Raw genomic sequence first — 24,188 nt, forward strand, 5'->3', positions numbered from 1 at the left:
AGTATTTAAAATGAGAGAAGTGATAACAAAAATAGTCTCTAATATAATCCAGGAATTTATAGATGGACACAATATTCTCAATAGTTTAAAGTGAGATTTCTTTTTTTTCATTCATGTTTATAGATACAGGTATCTATTTTAATTGTTGGGCAGGTCTTATTTTTTGTAGAAAACAATACATTAGATTAAAACTTTGCATTAACTTTGCATACAGTATATAGCATACTTGACTGATTACTGTAAATGCATAGTGTATTTTTTGTGTGTGTGAGTGGAAAAAAAATGCTTGCTGCGACTGCAGTCTGTAGTGGAAAGTAGAAGCTTGGTGGTGCCTCTTTATTGTTCCTTTGGTTTCACTGATTCTAATTATAGAAGCTTACATCACCTTAGTTGATGATGAAGGCTTCCCTCTCCCTCTTTGGTTTTTTCCCTCCATCACTCCCAAAGGAGGGATCATATTTCATAGCGCATGTGTGTCCTGCTGGGGCTCTGACAGGGTTTTCCAGCGTGGTGCTGGTCGTGTAGTGGATGTGGATGACAGTGTGCTGCAGCACACTGTTCCCTGCAGAATAGGAGGAGAGGGTTGCTGCTGTGGCTTTCCTTTCTTCAGAAAGGCCGAGGAGTAGAGGGGGTGCAGGTTCAAAGCAGGAAATCCTCAGGGGCACCAGTAATTAGAGTTAACCATGTCTGATAACTACAGAAAAATCATTTCAAATGTTGAAGTTAAGCAAGGGACAGGAGCTGGGTGGGGAGTAGGAAAGCTTACTGTGATCCTTTAAAAGGGCTTGCATGTTGCCTCAGACATTATGGTAGTGTCATCTATTCATTCATTTTTTCAAAAGGATTAAAGTATTTTTATTAAATATATAAGCACATTTAACAGTTTATATTTTAAAGGCCAAATGCTTACAACTAAAATACAGAAATGAGTGGCCTGTGTATTTTGTAAAACTACATGATTTTTCTTTTAATCTTCATCTACTTTTGAGTTTGACTTCTCTAAACTGTGTTTATATTTCACTGTGCAGATAGGGAATAAAGTGTATGTGTGACCGTGGCTGAGATTACTATAAACTTGGTTTTTCTTAATGTTGAGTTTTTGTTTTCATAATGTCTAGAAATGATAACTTATTCTCATTTTTAGTTTTCTGATAGCTTTTTCCATTATTACCTTTTTTCTACTCCTTGTCATTGTTGTTACTTATTGAAATAATGGGTATATTTATAGTTTAATAACTATTAGAACCTCATATTTGGCTTTCTATACAATATGATTTCAAATGTTCTGCTTTGTATTTTTGTTTGGAAATAGTTTAGGTAATATATTTTAATTAGTTTATACAGTTAGTATAATTTATATTATGAATATAATTATTAACTATATAGCATTTACATTTTTATAAAACTATTTTAAATGGTTTGAAGCTTTGCAGATGCATACATTGATTGCTTTATTTGGTAGTAGTTTGAAAGATCTTTGTAAAGCTAAAGATTTCATCAGTGTGGCTTAGCATCATTGTGGCATTTCACGTGCAGGGAAGATGTGTTCTTCAATAGTCATCCTGTGTTGATGATTGCTAGACAATGTGTACATCAGGACATTCTCCCTTGCTTCAGTTATTTCATTTGAATTGGTGAGGTAATGGAATGAGTTCCATGGTAAAAATTTTTAAGTAATGAAAGTGAAAAGTCCTTTATTCACCTAATCATATATTTTAGTTATTTGATAAATTACTGACTTTTTAAAAGATGCTTATGTTTTTGATCAGTACTTAAGAGAGTAAGTCATTATTTCTGAAGAAACTGTGATAAAGTGTATCATCAGAGGGATGGTGGGTTCACATGCTAAATATATAATTTGACCTGTTTGTTTCTTTCATGGTATTCTTGCACAGGGAGATTTTTTCATGCTAGGCTCACCATACGGTTCCCTAGAATGGCAGATACTATGAGACGATTGGTAGAACAAGGAAAAGGATGATGTCATCTTCACTTTCAGGCCAAACTAAAGGAAAAGAGAGTTGTTCCTTTATTGAGCCAGTGTTTACTACAGTAATTCTAACATATGGCATTAGTGGATTGCATTTCATACACAGGGCAGGGTGTTTTTTAAAGCAGCTAAGAGATGGCTGTCTCTCTCGCGCTCAGCTTGAGGTCCTTCTTTGTGCACTATCATCATGATTTATAAAAAGGGGAAAAGGTGCCCTTTACGATTTTGCTTTTTGATTTGGTTGTAATTTATCCTGTTGGTTCTATACATGAGTATGATTATTAGCTCACATTGAAACTAAAATGTTGTTCAGCGGTATTAATGTCTATGTACAAAATGTCTTTTAGAAATTTATCTTCAGAAAATGTTTGGCTTCACTTACAAGGTACCTACTATTATTATTCTTCTTTTAAAAAATTACTGTTAAAATTAGATTTTAGTTAATTTATTCTTGAATGCTTAACTTTTTGTTGAAATTCCAACCCATTGTAGTTTATTTAAATTAATTGAGTTGAAAAAATATATTGGTGCTGGAAAATCAACCTGTAAATGTTTTCTATGTTTCAGGTTTCAAAAGCTAGAGTCATGTTTATTTGCTAGATTTAGTTGTATGTTTATATGTAAATTTTGTGTGTTCTTTTGAAATCTTTTCAGAAAACAAGTAATTCTTAAGTTTTATGGAAACCCAGATTCATTTATAATCACTTGTGAAAATGATTTTGTTCAGAATAACAGTTTTACTAAAGTCATTTCTATTCTTATAAGTAGCAGCATAATTCAGATTGGAAGCAAAGTGTTGTTCAGAAAGTGACTTATACTTTGCCCGGGGTTATTGGAAATCTTTTGTTACTTTGCTTGTTTCTTTTTGGCTAGTAACAAGGTATTTATCCCTTTGACAGTAGAGTCCTTAGTAATAACACCTGTCTCTCAGGTAATAATTTCTCTTACATTGCACATACTCTTCCCCTTAAAATGGTGTTAGGTCAATAAAGCAAGGTAGTTCTATTACTTCGAGTTATTTATTGGTGTTGTTCTTATAATTTTACTGCCTGGAGGGGTGGTACCTTTTTTTTTTAACCGCTGGAAACTATGTTTTACTTTGGCTATTGGGAAGCACCATTACAGCTTAGTGAAAACTCTTTGTGGTAGTACCTGCATTTAGATGCCTTGTGACAGAATCTTGAAGAATAGGGTGGGTACTAGAGGAATTGTGTTTTCACATTGGAGAGGGTGTGACAAGAATTCACTTTTTCCTGTAATTTTTATAGAAAAATGATGCTTCCTTTTAGTCCAAGCTCAATTTGGAAGCAGGTTGAATCATTTTCTTTTCTGATTGTTTTTGAATTTTACTTGCTTCTTGTCTCTTTCTAGGAATCTAGCATTGCGCTGTAGGAAAGTACCATATTGCATAGATGATTTTTCCTCAGAGGGAGTTGGTAAATGCTACATGTCAGCTATTTTGCTTGTGATTTTTTTTTTCTAGTTTCCCTTTGCACAATGAAATTCTGTTGTCTCCATTTAAATTTATTATTTACACATAAATCTTCATGCCAGTTTTGATGTTTTTCATGTTAATTTAGAATAATCTTGAAGGTTACACCTTTCAGAACAGTTACTTGATAAATAGGAAGTTTGACAAGCAGAATACATATGTGACATCTAAGAACTAGGCTGACTTCTCTATTTGCAGTGGAAGAGTATCTTACCAGAGCTGATTGTTTTCTCTTGGGAAGATAAGCCTATGTTAAATTTGAATAGTAATATTAGGAAATATGGCTTCCCAAATAAAGCTGTGCATCAGTGAACAAAATTAAAAATAAAAATGAAATTTAAAACTGAAACAGAGATGCTTGAGCCAGTTTTTTTCTTAAAGAATTTAGCTTGTTGACAAGTCTCATAGAAGGGTGTGTGTGTGTGTTTTCAATAAACTGCTCTTTGGGCTACATCTGCAGATACAGTAGCCAATTGATCTAATGCAGTTTCTGAAGGCTTTCTATACAGGTGATGTCATCCTTTTAGCTCTATTCTCCTCCCACTCTCTCTCCTTCTTATTAGATATTTCATCTTACTGCAGAGCATAGAATCAATAGGAGCTTCTCCTTAGGGAGCTGCTGTGAAACAGGCAAGGACAGTAGGAATTAAGACACTAACATATAGTCTTGCTTTAGCAGACGATGTAGTGTTTTTGTATCCTATCATATATAAAATTTCAACCAGAACGTCAGACGTAGCTCCACAGTACTGTCTTACTGATGCATTAGAACAAGGAGCAGTGCTGCAGAGCTGTAAATAGTGCTTGTGCAAAGAGAAATTTTTAATTTTGAAGATTCTCAGGCATTCCTCGGGACAAACCTGTTAGAACGTATATCTTCTAACTACGGCTTGCTCAGTGGTTGATTTTTTTTTTTAACCTCTGATGGTTAACAATATAAAGAAGAAACTTTCATCTTAAGGATACAGTGTTCTGATTTGCTTCTGAGGCAGAAGAATTACTGCAGTGCTTGCTCTACAGAAAGAAATAAGTTGAAGAAAAGACAAAGCTGTCTTTGGAAAGATTTCTCAGAATCTAGCAACACAGCTTGGTGCATGTTGCCTTATTTGCTTTGATTGATACAGTATTAACTGTTGTGTTACCACTGTGCGTGGCTCTGCCAGGTGCCTGAGGAAGCATGTGTATGGCATGGCTCTGTGTTCTGAGCCAGAAATACAAGCATCTTGATATACTGTGACTTGCTTGTTAAAAGTGAACATTTCGATGAAAACTGCTCCAGTAATTTAGAAGCTCAGTTCTAAGCTACTGAAAGCTCCTGATTTCAGTTTGAAAGGGATTTGGAGAAGCTGTCTTTACACTGCAAATAGTGTATGATTTATAAAAAAGAAACTTAACAGAATTCTGCCAACATACTCATCGGTGTGGCTCTGGCTTGAAAAGGAAACTATCCTTTGCAGCTCAGGAAATGGCTTTTCTTGTTCGCTGTTATGCCAATTGTCTTCAGCCATGGGCCTCCAAAGTAAGTAATTATTATTTTCTTTGAGAGTGATATAATCTCACTGTTATATTTAAATTCTATTTTGAATTTTAAATGAGCTGTTTTATACCGTTACATATTCTAAACTTTAAGAACTGCAGAGCAGTTTAAAAAACTCACTCTCGTGGCCATTTTTGTTTTTCAGTTTATAAGAATCTCTCAAATATTCTCATGTACCTTTAAGAGGATTTGAAAATACTTTCTTAATCTGTAGACTCAAAATGTGTAGTGCATTTGAAGTATACTGTTTCAGACTGAATGATCATTTGTTTATGCCTATTTCTATACATCTCTGTGATCATACTCTAACTTGAATATATTGTATTTCCTCATTTCATTCAAGGGTTGATGTATTTAGCTATGTTAATCCAATCTTTAGTCTGTGTTATGCAACATTTTCCAGTAATATGGTACAATCAAATAAATTGTTGAATTGTATTATTTTACAAACACTGGATAATAATTGATATGCAACCAAATGGTGTGAAGAATACTCATTATGAAGAGTAATTATATGAAAATCTTTTAATAATGATCTTAATTATTTTCAAAATAGTAGTAAATGAGCCATTAGTAGTTTGGAATTGCTCAGGATTGTCTATTATACTTGTCATTTTAAAGCAAGCATGTTAACTCACAAAAAAGTAAAATTGCTACACAGCAGGATTTGCTAGGTTTTAGGAAAGTATACACTGCAATTTAATAAATTGTATTGTTCACAGTGGTTATTAATATAGATCTGGAGTTTGATGCCACTCAAGTTATCTTTCCTGTTATATAAATTTCAAAACAAAAACAGTAAAATCTAAATTTTTAGTTTTGTATAAAACCAAGTGTTTCAGAAAACACTTTAATTCTAACAGTAACTATGTTAAGATTGCTTTATGATTCTGTTGGATAGAGACAGACACAATGGAAGCGTCTGTCAGGATGATCTGAGATCATGTCTTTGTTTAAAGGTTGTCCTATTGATGGTGACTAAGGAAGAAATACTATGATAGCATCATGGTGTACTGTTTCATCTGAAAGATAGTTCATTGGATCTCTCTCTTAAAGGCAGCTTCTGGAAGGACATTTAAATTCACTGTTCATTTGGCAAACAGCTGATTGAAATGTAAAGAATAGAAAGATGCCTAGGTTCACACTTCATTTGTACTATTATCTGGTAAGGCATGGATGATCTTTTCAGTGTAGATGCCACCTGTGGGGCCCATGCATTGCTGCTACTTGGCACTGAGGTTTAAAATGACACATAGAAAGGAAATGGAGGAAACCAGGTGAAAAAGATTCAAACAAAAGAATGAGATATAGGGGTTATTCTTTAGAACACTAACCAAAAATAGCCTTTTGAGATACCGATAATCCACATTTGATTTAAGATTGAACAAGTATAGAAGACCCAAAGAGGATTTTAAACATTAGATTCTAAGGTTTCATTAAATGACAGCAGATATTATCTGAGCTGGATTTTGTGATTGTTACTTTACTGAGTAAATTAAGTATTTATGATAAAATACATGTCTCCTACCCCTGTCCCCAACCCTCATTTCACTGTTAACTCTGGATTGTTGATTAATTAAACTCGTGATTAATTTTTCATGCTTGTTGCTTTTGGTTTTCTAATACATTTTACTCATTAATTCGTGTATTTTGCCCATTCTACCACTCAGATTCATTACTTCTGAATTGATTCATTTTCTTGATCAGTAAATAGTTTTAGCAGTAATGTTCAAATGTCATCTTTTATATTTACCCTTCAAATAGTTGCTTATTTGTGTGTGAAATAATAAATCTAAAGTCTTTTCCCTTTAGCACTTTGAAAAAGTTAGTGCACTGTCTTCTGGCATCCAGTACTAGAGATGAGAAGTCTGGGGTCTTTGTAATTCTTGTTCCTGTGTTAAGTAATCTGCTTTTCTTCTTGTTGGTTGCTAGCTGTGTTTTGCTTTGTTTTTAGTTTTTATCCTTGATGCCATAAGTTTTATTATGGATTATCTAAGTTTTTGTTTTCTTTTTCCTTCTTGACATTTGGAAGTCTCTCTCATGCTGAAGATTCCCATTTGTCTTCAGTTGTGGGAAATATGTTATTTTTTGAAAGCAGCAACTTTTTTTTCCTCTTGTCACTCTATGACATATGTTGGAACTCTGGACTGTCTATAATGTCTCTCAACGTTTGTTTCATATTTTTTCTCATTCTGTGTGTTCCTAGTTTGATATTCTAGCTCATTAACTTATCTTCCACTTGTGACCAGTTTCTGTCCTGCTGTGTATTTTTTAAGTTCCTAACTTTAATAATTGTGTTATTCATTTCTGAAATCTCTTAGTGATGCTTCGTTATAACCACCTTTGTTTAGTAACTTGTTTTCATTTTATGGATTCTATTCTTTTTTCCTGATTGTCTGCTAGTTCTTTCTTCAAGTTTAAATTTTTCTCATAGTTGAGTTTTTTTGTTTTTCTTTCTTGAGGTTACCTTTCTTGATTGATTCTTAGTTGAGAGTTCACCATCTGGTCTGTTACGGTTGCTTGCCCTAGGTGACTGACGACTGGACAAATGAGGCATTACTACCTTGGCTTCCATCTCCTTTCCTTAGGTGCTCCTGCAGTCTAAATCTATAGGTGGTTTCTTTCTTTTTTTTTTTCCTATAGGTTGTTTCTTGACCCTTCTCTTATTTTACCTATCTGCAGCATTTGAACAATTGATGACTTCCTCCTCCTTGACACTCTTTCTTTTGAGTAGAAATCAACCATGACTTGCCAGACAACATGTGATCTCTTCCCTTCATCTTCCCCTACACTCCTCTTTGTTCACTCCAACGTCAGTTTCCTTGTGTCTCCCTAAACTTGCCAGGTACCCTTAAAATGATTTCCTATCTTCACAAAAATTCTATTTACCCTTTAAACAAACCCACTGTTAAGTGCAAATATTGATTAAATTCTGTGGTTTTAAAAATGTTAAAAAGTGGGGAGAAATGTGTCTCAAATTTGAAAAACTAATATTTATTGAATTACTTAACAGTGACACCCCCTGTCCTCATCTTTCAGTAAAAATAATGAGTTAGAAATGCAATTTTACATGCCTCAGGCACAGTGCTGCTGTATATACCCCAGGCTGCTATGATTAGTTATAGCTGTTTCCTTCAGGGCTTTTGAGAAGTTTAGACTGTTTCTGTAAAACAGGCTCCAGACTGCTTTGGGGGCCTTAGGATCTGTTTTTAACTCTGTCTCACTGTCAGCTGACACTTGACACTCTCGTCTAGTACTGTATAATTCTGGTGTCTTACTTTTTAACTCTGTAAAGCTTCCATCTTCTTGTGCCTTGACTAATTTTCTTGTCTTCTATATGTATGATTTTCTTCCGTTTTATATTCTATGTTTCCAGAGTAATGTGTTCTAAAGGTATATTTCTTCTTGTCATTTTTTAGCTTAACACTCTACAATAGCTCTTTTCTAGTACAAGGAATCTAAGCATCCCAAAATGCTATGTCTGGACCTTCATCTCTTGTATGCTCCTGTAGTATACATCTCTACCTGAGCTATACTGGTTTGTGTACTGTTTCCTGGCCTAACGTGGATTACATATGTAATTTTAAACCTTCTGGTTGCCTTATTTTCTGAAATAGCTTTAAGGTGAAATTAATGTAATAATATGTCCAGTTGAGTTTTTTAAATATGTAATAATTATTAATGAGATTTTACTTTGTTTGTTTTTAGTAAATCCAAATTTGCATTTTATACTTAGAGGATGTCTCAGTTTGACTAGTCACACTTCACTTAGCCCTGTTTGACTAGGGCTACCACGTTGAACATTGTGATCCTCGGTCTTTGTCAGGACTCTTTAGTACATTTAATCCACTTTTTACCTTCAGTGAGAATGAGGTCTTTCTTTCTAAGTTGCATTTGTTATTTTAGTATTTTAATTGTTTTTTACGACAGAGGATGAGATGGCTGGATGGCATCACCGACTCGGTGGACATGAGTTTGAGTAAACTCCGGGAGTTGGTGATGGACAGGGAGGCCTGGCGTGCTGCGATTCATGGGGTCGCGAAGAGTCAGACACGACTGAGTGACTGGACTGAACTGAACTGAAAGTCTCCCCAAACCCATGATATCAACTAATGTTATGACTAGCATTGAAGTGAAGTAGCTCAGTCGTGTCTGACTCTTTGTGACCCCATGGACTGTAACCTACCAGGCTCCTCTATCCATGGGATCCTCGAGGCAAGAATACTGGAAGTGGGTTGCTGTTTGCTTCTCCAGGGGATCTTTCCAACCCAGGGATCGAACCCTGGTCACCTGCATTGCAGGCAGATAGATGCTTTACCGTCTGAGCCATGAGGGAAACCCATGACTAGCATTAGATATACACAAAGTGCTGTTTATTGAGTAATTAGGAAATTAGACCATCAAGCTTGTTAGAAATATATATGCAGTAAATGAGTGTGTGGTTCTGAATGTCTTACTGTGAGTAGCACAAGTCTTCACAATGTGCCCACAAATCATCTTTGTTCTTTGATAGTTTTAAAGTTAATGGATAAGTGATTTCTAGATAGGTACAGTTCCTCTGTAACATGTAGCTACACTTTAAAAAGAAAGTAATAACAATGCAGTTTGGAATTTAATAGTGACTTTTGAGGAATGATATTCTGTTGGGGAATTGTATAGTTTTTAAACATTATTTTTAGATTTAATAGTAAATATTATTTTGTACTTAATAAAGTCCTTTGATGCCCATGCCCTTCTCCTAAATGAAATAACTTGGGTATGGATTATAAGGGGCAAAACATTTCAGATAGCAGTTTGTTAAAGGGTACATTTTCCCTACTATCATTCTTAGCTGTGGCAGGTTATTCCTGAAGACCAAGTTTTAATATATTTACTACAGTCTTGAACATTTGTGTAATACTTGCCAGGTACCCCTGAGTTTTGGCAAGTATAGATATAGATATATGTGTATATATGTACTGTGTTCATTTGTGTAATATTATGCTAAACTTATGTCTGCATTCATGCCAGTTTAGGATCGAGTAGATCTCTGCCACTGCTCTCCAAACTAATTGCCCTATAAATGTTTCTTGGATAGATGGATGGTATTGGCCCATAGCATGATTTCATATATTGACAGAATGTTGATAAGATGAATATTGGGGGAAAAGAAGTTTTGAAAATGCTGGGTGAAACAAATTTCTACTTTGTCAGACTTCTTTCAGTTCAGTCACTCAGTTGCGTCCATCTCTTTGCGACCCCATGGACTGCAGCGTGCCAGGCCTCCCTGTCCATCACCAACTCCCAAAGCTTGCTCAAACTCCTGTCCGTCGAGTCGGTGGTGCCATCTAACCATCTCATCCTCTTTCGTCCCCTTCTCCTCCCACCTTCAATCTTTCCCAGCATCAGGGTCTTTTCAGATGAGTCAGTTTTTTGCATCAGGTGGCCGAAGTATTAGAGTTTCAGCTTAGAGTTTCAATGAATATTCAGGACTGATTTCCTTTAGGATGGACTAGTTGGAAATCCTTGCAGTCCAGGGGACTCTCAAGAGTCTTCTCCAACACCACAGTTCAAAAACATCAGTTCTTTGGCACTCAGCTTTCTTTATAGTCCAACTCTCACATCCGTTCATGACTACTGGAAAAACCATAGCTTTGACTAGATGAACCTTTGTTGGCAAAGTAATGGACTTTTTGACCCTCCATAAATACACTCATGCTTGCTGTAAAGAAGCTGTAAAGAGCTAAGGGGGTATATAGCATACCATTATTTGCTGATTTACTCAGCCATCAAACCCTCCTCTTCCCCCACCTCTCCAACAGATCCAGGAAACTCAGTACACAGTTTAGGAAATGCTACTCACCCTGAAATACTGAATATGTATGTGCTAAGACTTTATCTATTCAGATATCCATGGAAACCATCTGACAGTGTTTAGAAGTCAAATATTCACTCAGTTGTTCTACAGATACTAAATGAGCACGTGATATATGTGGGGTAGACATCACTATGGTAGGCTTTCATTAAGTAGTAAAAGTGAAATATAAACGTATAACAATATGTTAATGTTTATACATGTGATATATAATAGGAATATATAGAGTGAGTGCTGCATTCAAAGGAGTGAAGTGAAAACGTAGGGTTATTTAACTTCATTTCTCAGCTTCACATTCAGGTCCTTATGTTGGGAGTTTGTGTTGTAAATCTAATTTTATATCACTTTGTATTTTGTTTCCAGTGCTTTTAAGTTAAATGTTCATTCTGGCTCTACTTTCAATAAAGTATATCAGTATTTGTCATGTTCTCACAAGACATTCTGATAAAAACTCATCTTTGGATCTTAATATTTCAACATTTATAAAAAGTCAGAATGTATACTGTATGTATAGCAACTCCTAGTTGCTAAGGGTTACAGAATTTCAGCACGTTCCAGTTTTTGTGGACACTTTTAAATGGGAAGGTGGGAAATTACTGTACTCACGTGTATATATTTGTTTTCAGTTCTGAAATTTTTCAAATGGTTTATTTTTAGAAATAATAAGGCAGTTTTTCTCCATAGGGAAGTATAACATCTCAGCTAGATTTTGCAAATAAAACTAAAATTCCTTTTAGACCACCAGCCCCAATCTTCCACCTTCACTATAGAGTGCTCCTGTTGGTTATCTAGCATACTTTCCTCCAGATCTTTCCCCCTAAACCTAGATAAGTTATATATCCAGAAAATACATGATACTGTGTTTATATTTTTTTAAAAACGAGTCATATTGTCTACATTTATCATAAATCTTGGTTTTTCAATCTAGAACTATCCAGGTTTGAACATATAGATCTGTTTTATACCTTGAACTATTGCTTTGTATTCCATAATGAGCTGTATAGTAATTTAGCTGTTCTTCCTGTGATACTTATCTTTTTCTTTGAACTATTACAGACGTTGTAACGAATGTCTTGGTACATTCCCTCTCAGACACATGTGTGCTTCTTTAGAGTAGGTACCCAAAGAGGAGTTGTTGAGGAATAAGATTTATATATTTTTAAATGTAATGAGCCCATTTCCTTACATTTGCTCCCTCAAAGTGGCTACTCCCCAAATGACTCTCCAGAGTAGCTGTATCAGTTCACAGCTCCCACTGGCAATTTATAAGAATATTGTTTTCCTCCATTATCTTGCCCATATTTTGTAGTGTCAAATTTTCTTTCTGCCATTCTGATGGGGGAAAAGGTTATTTGTACTAATTTTTATTTCCCTGATTTCTGGCAGTGTTGAGTCTTTTACAGGTTTTTTTCTTCTGTTTTGATTACTTAAGTGACCCCATGTTAAGATGGCAGAGCCAGGAAACCAAAGCAGCCTGGATGTCTGAGTCTCTGCATGTGAAACAATTGCCCAAAGAATTACTTGGATCTACAGGGTACTTTGAGTTAGCAGAATAGTACATGTTGCTGAGTTAAGCCTGTCAGAGGCATACTATGTAGATCTTACATCGCTGCCTTTCACAGAAATTGCAGTAGTTCTCTGTTTGAAATTAATTTCAAAATGCGTAGCTTGACATTTTTTATTATGTTCTGCCCCTTAGCCTTTTCTTAATACATCTCTTTCCCTTTTCATGTAAATAAGCATTTCCCTTCAACAAACTGTGTACTTTCATAATATGGGTCTGTATTTAAGCCATTAGCTAAGCTGCCTTCTCAACCTTCAAACAAAACTTTGACACTAGTCTTCATGGATTAGTGAGCTCCAACAGAGCTCAGAAGCTCAGGTATAGAAAATGTGTGTGGAAAAATAGGAAATTTTGCCAGACGTGGTAGGTTGGAAGATGATGGGGTAAGCTAATTGAGGTTGCTGATGAAAAGTCAGCTATTAAGTCCTAGCTGCAGTCAGGAAAGGAAAAAGGGCAGATGAGCTGAAAGACAGTGGAGAAGATTTAAGAAATCAAGAATTCCTATGGGAAGAAAACTTTCCTTTCTGTTTTCTTTCTTATAAAGAAAATAGTAAGTTCTGGGTGTCATGAACTTCCAACTTAATATCAGGAAACAACTTCATCAGAAAGAGCAACAGATTTATAGTCAGGCAGCCTCAGTTTCAGATTTTAATACTCCTGCTTCCTAGCTATGTGATGATGGGCAACCTTTATAAACTTCTCTGGGTGTTGGTTTCTTAATCTGTAAATTGGGTAAAATAATAACATTTACATGGGCAACCCTAGCCTTTATAAGCATTACTACAGCCTTCATTTTTCACATTTATTCATTTATCACATTTATCATTCTTGTTTTACTCACTGTGCTTGAATTTGCAGTAACCCTTACTGGTGGCACAGTTAGTAAACAGTCGCCTGCAAAGCAGGAGACCCGGGTTCAATCCCTGGTTCAGGAAGATCCCTTGGAGAAGGAAATGGCAACCCACTCCCCAACTCCAGTATTCTTGCCTGGGAAATCCCATGGACAGAGGAGCCTGGTGGGCTTTAGTCCGTGGGGTCACAAAGAGTCAGACACAACTGAATGACTAACTTTCACTTGCACTTCTTTACTCAGATTAGATGATCAGTAAAAAGCATGTAGAAGGATATAATTGCTATAGTTTACATATTTGGTAAATATAATGAACACTCAAATGTTAGCTTTACTCACCATCATCATTATTCCTATCGGGTAGTGAGATTAAGGGGATTCCTATATGAAGATCTGCGTTTTCTTCATGAATTAGAAAGCATATAACTCTGTTTGTTCTCTCTACCATTAGACTGAGCTCCTTGAAGGTAAGACTCGTCTGTTTTCATCTTTATGTTACCAGCAGAGTTCTGGCATAAAGTAGAGAATAGCGGAGAGTACTAAAATCAGACAGACTTGGATTTGAATTCCAGCTCCACAGCTTTCCTGAGTGTGTGATCTAGGGCCAGTCGCTTAATCTAATTGCCTCAGTTCCTCTTCTTCAGAAAGGTAGGGATGATAATAATAATGCTTGAAGTTTAGGCTCTAGTAAGGATGACAGTTACTCAGTACATTATAAGCATCATTACCAAGCTAGTTTGTAGACATGCTCTTGTGGCTTTGGTTCAGTGTGTTACTTTTGTGGATGACCTCCTCCTCGGTCTTAGCTCTGTAGGAATCTTGGAATATAGAATTCTATCTTCCTTATCCCAAAACCCCAACTAGTCAATTGTTGTTTTAAAACTATTAATATGGTCAGTCTTTGCCTTTCTATCTATTTCATGACTAGATGAGATTTTTTTTCTTTGTATCTAAACAGTAGAAACTAAGTAGAGAAAGATCTTTGAGCTTAAATATACTCCTATCTTCTGTATTATTGAAACCAGTTATTGACAGCTCTTTGTTTTTCTGCTTCTCTTTTTTAGTTCTCATCATTAATAACTTGTAGCTTATTCTGCAAGTTTTGAATATTCCAAGGAGTTTTGATATATGGCATTTTAATTTTTATTCTGTTTAAATATTTTCTGGCTTCCAATGTGACTTTGTTACCTGTGGGCTATTTTAGTATTCAGTTCAGTCACTCAGTCGTGTCCGACTCTTTGTGACCCCATGGACTGCAGCACGCCAGGCCTCCCTGTCCACCACCAACTCCCAGAGTTTACTCGAACTCATGTCCATTGAGCCAGTGATGCCCTTCCAACCATCTCATCCTCTGCCGTCCCCTTCCCCTCCCGCCTTCAATCTTTCCCAGCGTCAGGGTCTTTTCAAACGACTCAGTTTTTCGCATGAGGTGGCCAAAATATTGGAGTTTCAGCTTCAGCATCAGTCCTTCCAGTGAATATTCAGCATTGATTGCCTTCAGGATGGACTGGTTGGATCTCCTTGCAGTCCAAGGGACTCAAGAGTCTTCACAGTTCAAAAGCATCAGTTCCTCGGCGCTCAGCTTTCTTTATAGTCCAACTCTCACATCCATGAGATGTGGAACAACTATAGACTACTGGAAGAACCATAGCCTTGACTAGACGGACTTTTGTTGGCAAAGTAATGTCTCTGCTTTTTAATATGCTGTCTCGGTTGGTCATAACTTTTCTTCCAAGGATTAAGCATCTTTTAATTTCATGGCTGCAGTTACCATCTGCAGTGATTTTGTTTGGAGCCCCCAAAAATAAAGTCTATCACTGTTTCCCCATCTATTTGCCGTGAAGTGATGGGACCAGATGCCATGATCATAGTTTTCTGAATGTTGAACTTTAAGCCAACTTTTTCACTCTCCTCTTTCACTTTCATCAAGAGGCTCTTTAGTTCTTCTTCGCTTTCTGCCGTAAGGGTGGTGTCATATGCATACCTGAGGTTATTGATATTTCTCCTGGCAATCTTGATTCCAGCTTGTGCTTCCTCCAGCCCAGCGTTTCTTATGATGTACTCTGCATATAAATTAAATAAGCACGGTGACAATATACAGCCTTGATGTACTCCTTTCCCAATTTGGAACCAGTCTGTTGTTCCATGTCCAGTTCTAACTGTTGCTTCCTGACCTGCATACAGGTTTCTCAAGAGGCAGGTCAGGTGGTCTGGTATTCCCATCTCTTTCAGAATTTTCCACAGTTTGTTGTGAATCACACAGTCAAAGGTGGGCTATTTAGAGGTTTGTTTTATACTTTCCCTGTGCGTAATAATTTTCTAGTTATTGTTTTATTATTTTGCCTTACTTGCTCTGTAATCATGGGATAGTCTCTCTGTAATTTTAACCTTTTGAATTATGTTGGGGCCTGCCGTATTGTCAATTTTTATGAATGTTTATGTATGAATCCTAAAAGAAAATATATTATGTAGTTTTTGCTTGCAGCATTTTATGTATATACACTTAAAGTTTGTTTATTATGTTCATATCTTCTGTATCTTTACTTAGTTTTTTATTCACTTATTCTGTTACTGAGAGATCTGTGATAAAGTTTTTCTGGCATAATTGTAGATTCATGTAGTTCTCCTTTTATTGTTATCATTATTTTACCTAATACAGTTTGAGGCTATATTACTCAATAGGTGCATATCTATTTAGTGTCAATCTTTCTATCATTATGAAATATCCTCTTTTGTTTCTGTTAATGCTTTTGTGTCAAAGTCTACTTTATCTGACATTAATAAAACTACATAAACTTTCTTTTGGTTTGTGTTGCTATTTCATATAATCAATATTCATGTTGATTTACCCACACATTTCCAATTTTCATTGGTTTTCCTTCTTTCCTTCATCTAGAAGTTTTCCTTTAGAATCATTTTCTGTCTCCTAGTGGATTTTCTTCATTGTAGGTATACTGTGGGAGTATTTCTCTTCATTTTTGTTTCTCTGAAAATTACTATCTTGTTCATCTTGAGAACTGTTTTTATGGGGTGTAGAATTCTAGCTCTTGAAGATAACACTCCACTGTCTGGCTTCCAAATTGTTGAGTAGTCAGCTGTCAGTTTAATTTTGTTCTTGTCAAAGTAATCTCTTTTTTTGTAGACTACTGTTAAGACTTCTTCTCTGACTGCCCCCCCTCCCTTCCCCAACACTTTTACCTTGGTGTATATAAGTATGGTTTGGCTTTTATGTATGTTACTGGTAATTTTTAAAGCTACTTGATCCATGACTTCGTATCTTTTGTTAACTTTGCAAATTGATCAGCCATCATTTCTATGCATTAAGTATTCTTCTGTTTCTGTGACTCTGCTCATTCTGATGCTACTTTCTCACTGTATCTCCTGTGGCTCTTGCCCTTTCTTTCCTAACTTCATTCTTTTTACTTTTCGTGTCTCTTACTGGACATTTTTTGAGACCAATCTTTCTTTTCTTTTTCTTAGCTCTGTCAGATTTATTACTGAATCTATCTGTTGACTTTTAAAATTTACATAATGTACTTCTCAATTCTAGAACTTTCATTTCATTCTTTGTTAGTTTTTCTTTCTTCGCTAAAGTTCTTAGACCTATGTTTCTTTATGTATGTCCCGATTGCTAAACTGGGCTAGATATTGCCAGTTAGCTGTTAATTACTTTTGAGCTAAGAATGACTTTTACATTTTTATTTAGTTTTATGTTTTTAAAGGACAGTGGCCATCTAAATTAATTAATTAATTAATCAGTGGCTCTGCTAGTTCTTTGTTGCTGTGTATGGGATTTCTGTAGTTGCTCTGAATGGGATCTGCTCTTCGTTGCAGTGCAGTGGCTTCTCATTGCAGTGGCTTCTCAGATTGCAGAGGATGGGTTCTAGGCACACAGGCCCAGTAGTTCCTGTGCATGGGCTCAGTAGTTGTGGCGCATGGGCTTAACTGCCTCTCAGCATGTGGGATCTTCCCGGACCAGGGATTGACCCTATGTGTGCTGCACGAGCAGGCAGACTCCCGAACACTGACCATCAGGGAAGCCCAATTTTTACGTTTTTAAAAGGTTGTTTATGAAACTTCCCTGGTGGTCCAGTGATTAAGACTCCTCTCTTCCAATTCAGGGATCACAAATTCAATTCCTGGTCAGGGAATTAAGATCCCACATGCTGCATGGCACAGCCAAGTTTAAAAAAAAAAGATTGTTTAAAAAAAATATGTCGCCCCATTGGCTGCTTTGAAAAGCCATCTTTGCATTGTGTTCCCTTGTGTGATTTCCCATGTGCTTTAGCCACCTCTGCCTTGGCCTCCAGCGGCTTTCTGGAAAGCCTCCTCAGACTCTCGCTTTCTTTCCTCTTAAACCACTGCATAGGATCACTATCCTGCCCCATCATGTCAGCTGTGGCTGTGGACTGCAGCTTTAGCGTTAACACCAGGGACTCAGAAGAGGGGAGCTGTGGAGGAGGCAGAGAATGGGGGAGAGGCACCTGCTAATGAGCAAAGTGGGGAGCAGGAGGCTGACAAAGAGGTAAATGAAAAAGAGGAAGAAGGTGTGGAGGGGAGAGCAGGAGGAGCAAGGTTACGGTGAGGAAGAGGAAGGAGATGAAGGTGAGGAGGCTGAAGCAGCTACGGTCAAAGGGGCAACTGAAGATGATGAGGAGGATGGTGTTGACACCAAGAAGACTGATGAGGATGACTGGACAGCACACACACAAAAAAAGGAAAAGTTAAACTTACCCATGGGACTTCCCTCATGGTCCAATTATTAAGATTCCCCATTCCAATGCAGGGGGTATGGGTTCAATCCCTGGTTGGGGGGCTAAGATCCCACATGCCACAGGGCAGAAACATGAAACATAAACAACAGAAGCAACATTGTAACAAATTCAATTTAAAAAAAAATTTTAAATGGTCCACATTTAAAAAAAAAAAAAGTTTAAAGAAACAAAAAGGCCACCATCACCTACCTGTTCACCCTGCACTTCCCGTCTCCATCTAAACATGGTCATCTTCGAGTAGCGTCCTGCAGGCCTGCGCACCCACCATGGGAGCGCCTCCTGAAGATGACACACATTCTCTACCACCCAGTCAAAACTGAAACATGAATTTGTAGCAGGGAAGGAGAAAAAGAACCAAAATTTCCAAGGCCCTGCTTTTCTTCTTAAAGTACTTGTTGAAGGAAAATGTGTGTTTTTATTTACATTTTACATTTTTGTACATGTTGTTAGGAGTGAGTCATTTTTAATGACCCCAGATGACCAAACCAGCCTTAGGAGCAGTCTCTGTCCTACCTCTGACTTCACTTGTGGTGCGTTCATGTTCATTATGATCTCAGAGGAGAAAAAAATCTTGTGAAAAAAGCAAAAACAGCAACAACAAAACAATCTTATTCTGAGCATTTTGTGTATGTACTTAGCTGTACAATAAGTAGTTGGTTTGTCTGAGATGGCTAGAAAGGCCAAAGATAAACGGGTTCTTTTTTTTTTTTTTTTTTTTTTTGTCTCTGAAGTTGCTTTCTATTTTTTTGGCCTGTTTGATGTGTGTATGAAACAATGTCATCCAACAGTAAATTGGAATTTTATTTTGCTGAGTTGTTCTTTTAAAAAAAAAGTCAGAAGAAATAATGCCACAGAGATGTTATGTGGCCTACAGAAACCTAAAATGTATACTCTTAAGTCCTCTAAAGACAATGTTTGCTAACCCCTGGTGAAGGTGAAAGTGAAGTCGCTTAGTCATGTCCCACTCTTTGCATCCCCCATGGACAGTAGCCTATGAGGCTCCTCCATCAATGGAATTTTCCAGGCAAGAGTACTGGAAAACTGCCTGGGTTTGCTGTTTCCATCTCCAGGGCATCTTCCTGACCCAGGGATCAAACCCAGGTCTCCCACATTGCAAGCAGATGCTTTAACCATCTACCCCTGGTATATGTTATTAAATACAGTTGTTTTAGAATTTGTATCTGATAACTCCATTATTGAAAGTTTTCTCTTCATGGGTTTCTAGGTTTTATTACTTCTCTTAGTTTGCATGAATGCCATCTTGTCTCCTAATGTGCCTGGTTTTATTTGAGCAATGGATATTGTGCATAAATTTTTTTTTAAGTAATCTGAGGCCGATTGTTTAGTTGTTAAGTTGTGTCCTACTCTTGTGCAACTCCATGGTCTGTGACCCACCAGGCTCCTCTGCCCATAGGGTTTTTCTAGACAATACTGGAGTGGGTTGCCTTCTCCTTCTCTAGGGGATCTCCCAACCCGGGGATGAAACCAGTACCTCCTGCATTGGAGGAGCTGAGCCACCAGGCTGTCCTGTTATCTTGATGCCCAGGATGATTTTTTTCCTACGGTGAAGTTTTGTGTTTGCTTTCAGTAGCTGACTGGAAGCACTATTAATCCTATGTAACTTTAATCCAAAATCAGGGATTGAGATGTTTTTAAATTGACCATCAGTTTACTTTAGGATCACACTTATTTTGTTGTTGTTGTACAGTCACTAAGTCATGTCCAACTCTTTGCAACCCCGTGGACTAAAGCACACCAGCCTTCCCTATCCTTCACTAGCTCCTGTGACTTGCTCAGACTCGTGTTCATTGAATCGGTGGTGCTGTCTAACTGTCTCATTCTTTGCTGCCCCCTTCTCTTGCCCTCAATCTTTCCCAGCATTGGGGTCTTTTCCAGTAAGTCGGCTCTTCACATCAGGTGGCCAAAGGATTGGAGCTTCAGTTTCAGCATCAGTCCTTCTAATGAATATTCAGGGTTGATCTCCTTGCAGTTCAAGAGACTCTTAAAGAATCTCCTCCAGCACTAGAGTTTGAAAGCATCACTTCTTTGGCATGCAGCCTTCTTTATGGTCCAACTCTCATATTCATACATGACTACTGGGAAAACCATAGCTTTTGAGTATATGGACCTTTGTCAGCGAAGAGATGTCTACTTTTTAATATGCTGTCTAAGTTTGTCATAGCTTTTCTTCCAAGGAGCAAACAAATGTCTTTTAATTTTGTGATTGTAGTCATGAATAGCAGGGAGCCCAAGAAAAGAAAGCCCAGTAAAAAAATATTACTGTTTCCATTTTTTTTCCCATCCATTTGCCATGAAGTGATGGAACCAGATTCCATGATCTTAGTTTTTTGAATGTTTAATTTTAAGCCAACTTTTTCAGTCTCCTCTTTGACCCTCATCAGGAGGCTCTTTAATTCCTCTTTACTTTCTGCCATAAGGGTCGTGTCATCTGCGTATCTGAGATTGATGATGTTTCTCCTAGCAGTCTTGATTCCAAATAGGGTATTATATACTTTGCGAGTGATGCAGTGGTAGAGAATCTGCCTGCCAGTGCAGGAGACTCAGATTTGATCCCTGGTTCTGGAAGACCCTCCTGGAGAACCCACCCCAATATTCTGGGAAGTCCCATGGACAGTGAATCCTGGCTAGCTACAGTCCATGGGGTCACAAAAAAGTTGAACACGACTTAGCGACTAAACAACAGCAACAAATACTGCCTGGGGTCCAAATCCAAAGCATTACCGGGTTCATCTGTATCACCCTCCCGGCAGGGGACGTTAGTGATGTGGTTTTTTTGTGTGTTATTGTTAGTATTTGACCATAGCTTCTCTTGAGATAATATAATTCAGGTTTAGACATTTTCTTCTTTAGAGTATATTTAGCTTCCACTATCATTCACGTGTTTCTTTAACATTTTTGTATAATAATGCAGTGAGAAACCCTGCTCTAAAATGTAGATTTCTGTCAATGGCCCTGAATAGCAAGTTACAGAGACATTATTTGGAAAATATGTCATCGAATCATAATGTAAAACTCTCACTGCTTTGGAGCACAGTGCTTTGTATCTTGTCTCTACTCCTATAGCATTTATTTTGTAAAATTTTTTAAAGTTTTATGGTGTGAATTATATTGTACAACTTTCATCCCTGATAAAAGCATAATCATATGAAAGATGAGATGGAGGAAGCATTGATTTCTGTGTCTTTGTAGCTATATACCTAGCACAGACATTCATTACATCATTATGATTACTAACAAATTTTTTTTAGGGGCCAACTATAAGCTAATACAATATTAAATGAAAAAAAGGCTTACCAAAATTTTGGAATATTGAACGCTTGCTTTTCTGAAGTCTTGATGCTAGATGCTGTACTTTAATTCCAGATATTGCTACTTTATTCCGGTATTCCAACCATTTTGTATTAGTGAGGGGTGTGTGTGTTTATGGGTGGGGAGGGGATAGTATTCCTATACTTTAAGTAGCAACAGCCAATTATTTTTATTTGAGGAAAAGGAAAGGCCAGTTTTTCCCTCTAAGATACCCTTATTTATGGTAGTCTCTTTTGAAAACTGATCAGTGGGCTTCCATTGTAGGCTTGCTTAATGGAAGACTAATTTGGTTCTTATCATTTTTTGAGATTTTTGTAAAAATGGAGAATTTAGATCAGAAATGAGGTTGCAAAGAAATGTACGTATAATTTTGTTGCAGAAGTTACACAGTGTGTCAAGAACTCTCTAATGCTAATGTTTCATATTTAGATTATCTTAAACTATTTTTCTTCTTCTTCAGCTTCCAGCTGATCTTACCAAGATGCACATTGCAGACAACCCTCATCCACAGGTGACTCATGTGTCTTCTAGTCAGTCTGGTTGTAGCATCGCCAGTGACTCTGGAAGCAGCAGTTTATCTGATATCTATCAGGTAATGTTTTAGGAGTTTGTATGCTATGCTTATGTTTTTTTATTCTGCCAAATACCATGTGCTTATGCCTTAGGTATTCATATATCTTTTAATTAGATTATGAAGTTCAGACATAAAGCCTTTGAGAAAATGTGCTTTATTTACATTTCAGATTTACAAGCCTAATGAAAGAGGTGATCTATCTTTTGAGACTGAGTAAATATGGTCCAACAGTATGTGAATATAGTGTTCTTAATTTCTTCTACCTAGGTGGATCTATATAATATATATTTGCTTTCATTAGAAAATGGTTCTTGAGACAACTGAACTTATAAAAAGACTGATTTTTATGTTAGTTGATTATTTAAGTCTTCCATAAGTAAAGTCATGAAGAAAATTAGAGTTGCCTTTATATTGTGAAGACTGTTAAATTTTGTATTAGTCACAGTTTAAAATTAAAAGGACACAAGTAAAATTGATTTGAATAATATATATTTTTAGCATAGTATATTTGGATATTATTATTTCAACATGTAATCAGTTTTTAAGAATTATGAGTGTGATACTTTATTTTTTCAAACTAAGTCTTCAAAAGGCAAAGAATATTGACATACAGCATGTCTCAGTTCATATAAGGCACATTTCAAGCACCATGTGTGACTAGTGGCTACCATATAGTATTGATCTTTTGAAATAGAACCATTGCTATCTCAGGAGAACATTTTATTTTAGACTGTGGTTCTGTTTAGTTACATGGATTTAGCTGTTTTTTGAAAATTTACATTCCTCTGTTAAGGGAAGTTTTCAGGCAGGTGCAAAATGGAAAAAGGCCTCTGTGTTTTATTCGTGTGAGTCTCTTCTCTACAAAGATTATTGTTGTGGACTTGCCATCTACATCCCATTGTTTGGCCTTTTATTAGTAGAACAAGGAATTCTCCCTCTTCAATGTTTTATTGTAGATAGAATAGGGAGTTTTTAAAAAGTTATGTTAAAGACAGTGTGATGGTTCAGGGGCCACTAACTGTGTTCATGGGGTTGTTGGGCTGCGTGTGTTTCCCACCTTCTCCCAAAAAGACATATCTTGTGGATTAAGTTAGAATTGTTGCATACCTAAAAGTCAGAGTAGAGTTGTGCTTCTCTGGACTCTGTTTTTCCTAGAGAAGGAACCCTAAGGAAGATTGACCCTGGGTTAATGAAGTTAAGGGATGTGGTTGTAGATTTTTCTCAAGATTAGTGAGAATGTGTGGACCTTGCAAAGAGAGACCATAAAGCAGAGATGTAGTGTTGATGATACCTCTTCTCACTAGTATATCCATCTCTGACCAGATGTGATCCCCTTTTTGGAGCAAGGAGCAAAGCCCTCAATGAGAAAAGGGCCAAAAGGATAGTGCACCAAACTGAAGTTCAAGGTCACTTGGAAAGGCCAGTTCTTTACCCTGAACTATTAATAAAAGATGGGCTGTACACAATGGGATTGTATATCTCTGGCAAATTTTGGAGGAGCCTCTGAAGAATTGTGCTTACATTAGCACCTATAGGATGTTCACCTACAGAATGGCACACCTGAGGCTGGGGCTAGAGCCTGTCTGCTGGTGTGGTTGGAGTCTTCTCCTGTAGGACCCTGACCATGAGTATGGCTGCCCTGCTTCAACCTTTTGTATGTTTTCCTTCCTCAGTCTACTTTCCACAGTTCATTCTACCTTTAAAATGATTCATTTTAACATAGCATAAAATGTGGACAGATACCTTTGCCAACTTTCCTGCACAGCCAAGAAGTCCCTTCATTACACAATGAAGAAGATACTGTTTCATGTCTCCAGAAACCTGAAAGTTAGTATTGGCCTTATCCCCTGCTCATCATAATTCACCATTAAGTCATATCACTTCTACTTCTTGCATCAGTGTGTTTGTATATATGATTGATGCCGTGATGTAATTTACAAATAGCAAAATTTACCCTCTGTGGTATAGCTTACCTGAAGACATACAATATTTCTATCACCTGAAAAAGTATTTTGTATTCTCCTTTTTAGTCAGTTCCTTCTCCTGATCCCTCAGTGCTGGCAGCCATTAATCTGTATTCTGCCCTTTTAGTTTAACATTTTCTAGAAGGTCACATAAATGAAAACATAGGTAAAAGAAGGTACTGTGAAACATAGAAAGTAACCAATAAGAGAAAATAAGTTTTAATAACTTAGGGAGAGTAACAGATGAGCCAAAATAAT

The 24,188-nt window shown here is 36.8% G+C and overlaps 1 protein-coding gene across 4 annotated transcripts in view; it reads left to right on the plus strand.

Annotated features, from left to right (window-relative positions):
- Window positions 1-24,188, plus strand: part of RAPGEF6 (Rap guanine nucleotide exchange factor 6) — a 235,071-nt gene that overhangs the window by 104,590 nt on the left and 106,293 nt on the right. For all 4 annotated transcript variants that reach the window (XM_061150833.1, XM_061150834.1, XM_061150831.1 and 1 more), the window contains exon 7: window positions 21,853-21,984. In XM_061150833.1, the coding sequence (XP_061006816.1) occupies window positions 21,853-21,984 (132 nt within the window). The remainder of the gene's footprint in view (window positions 1-21,852; window positions 21,985-24,188) is intronic.

The sequence above is a fragment of the Dama dama genome, chromosome 9 (genome assembly GCF_033118175.1).
Source record: "Dama dama isolate Ldn47 chromosome 9, ASM3311817v1, whole genome shotgun sequence".
Taxonomy (NCBI): Eukaryota; Metazoa; Chordata; class Mammalia; order Artiodactyla; family Cervidae; genus Dama; species Dama dama.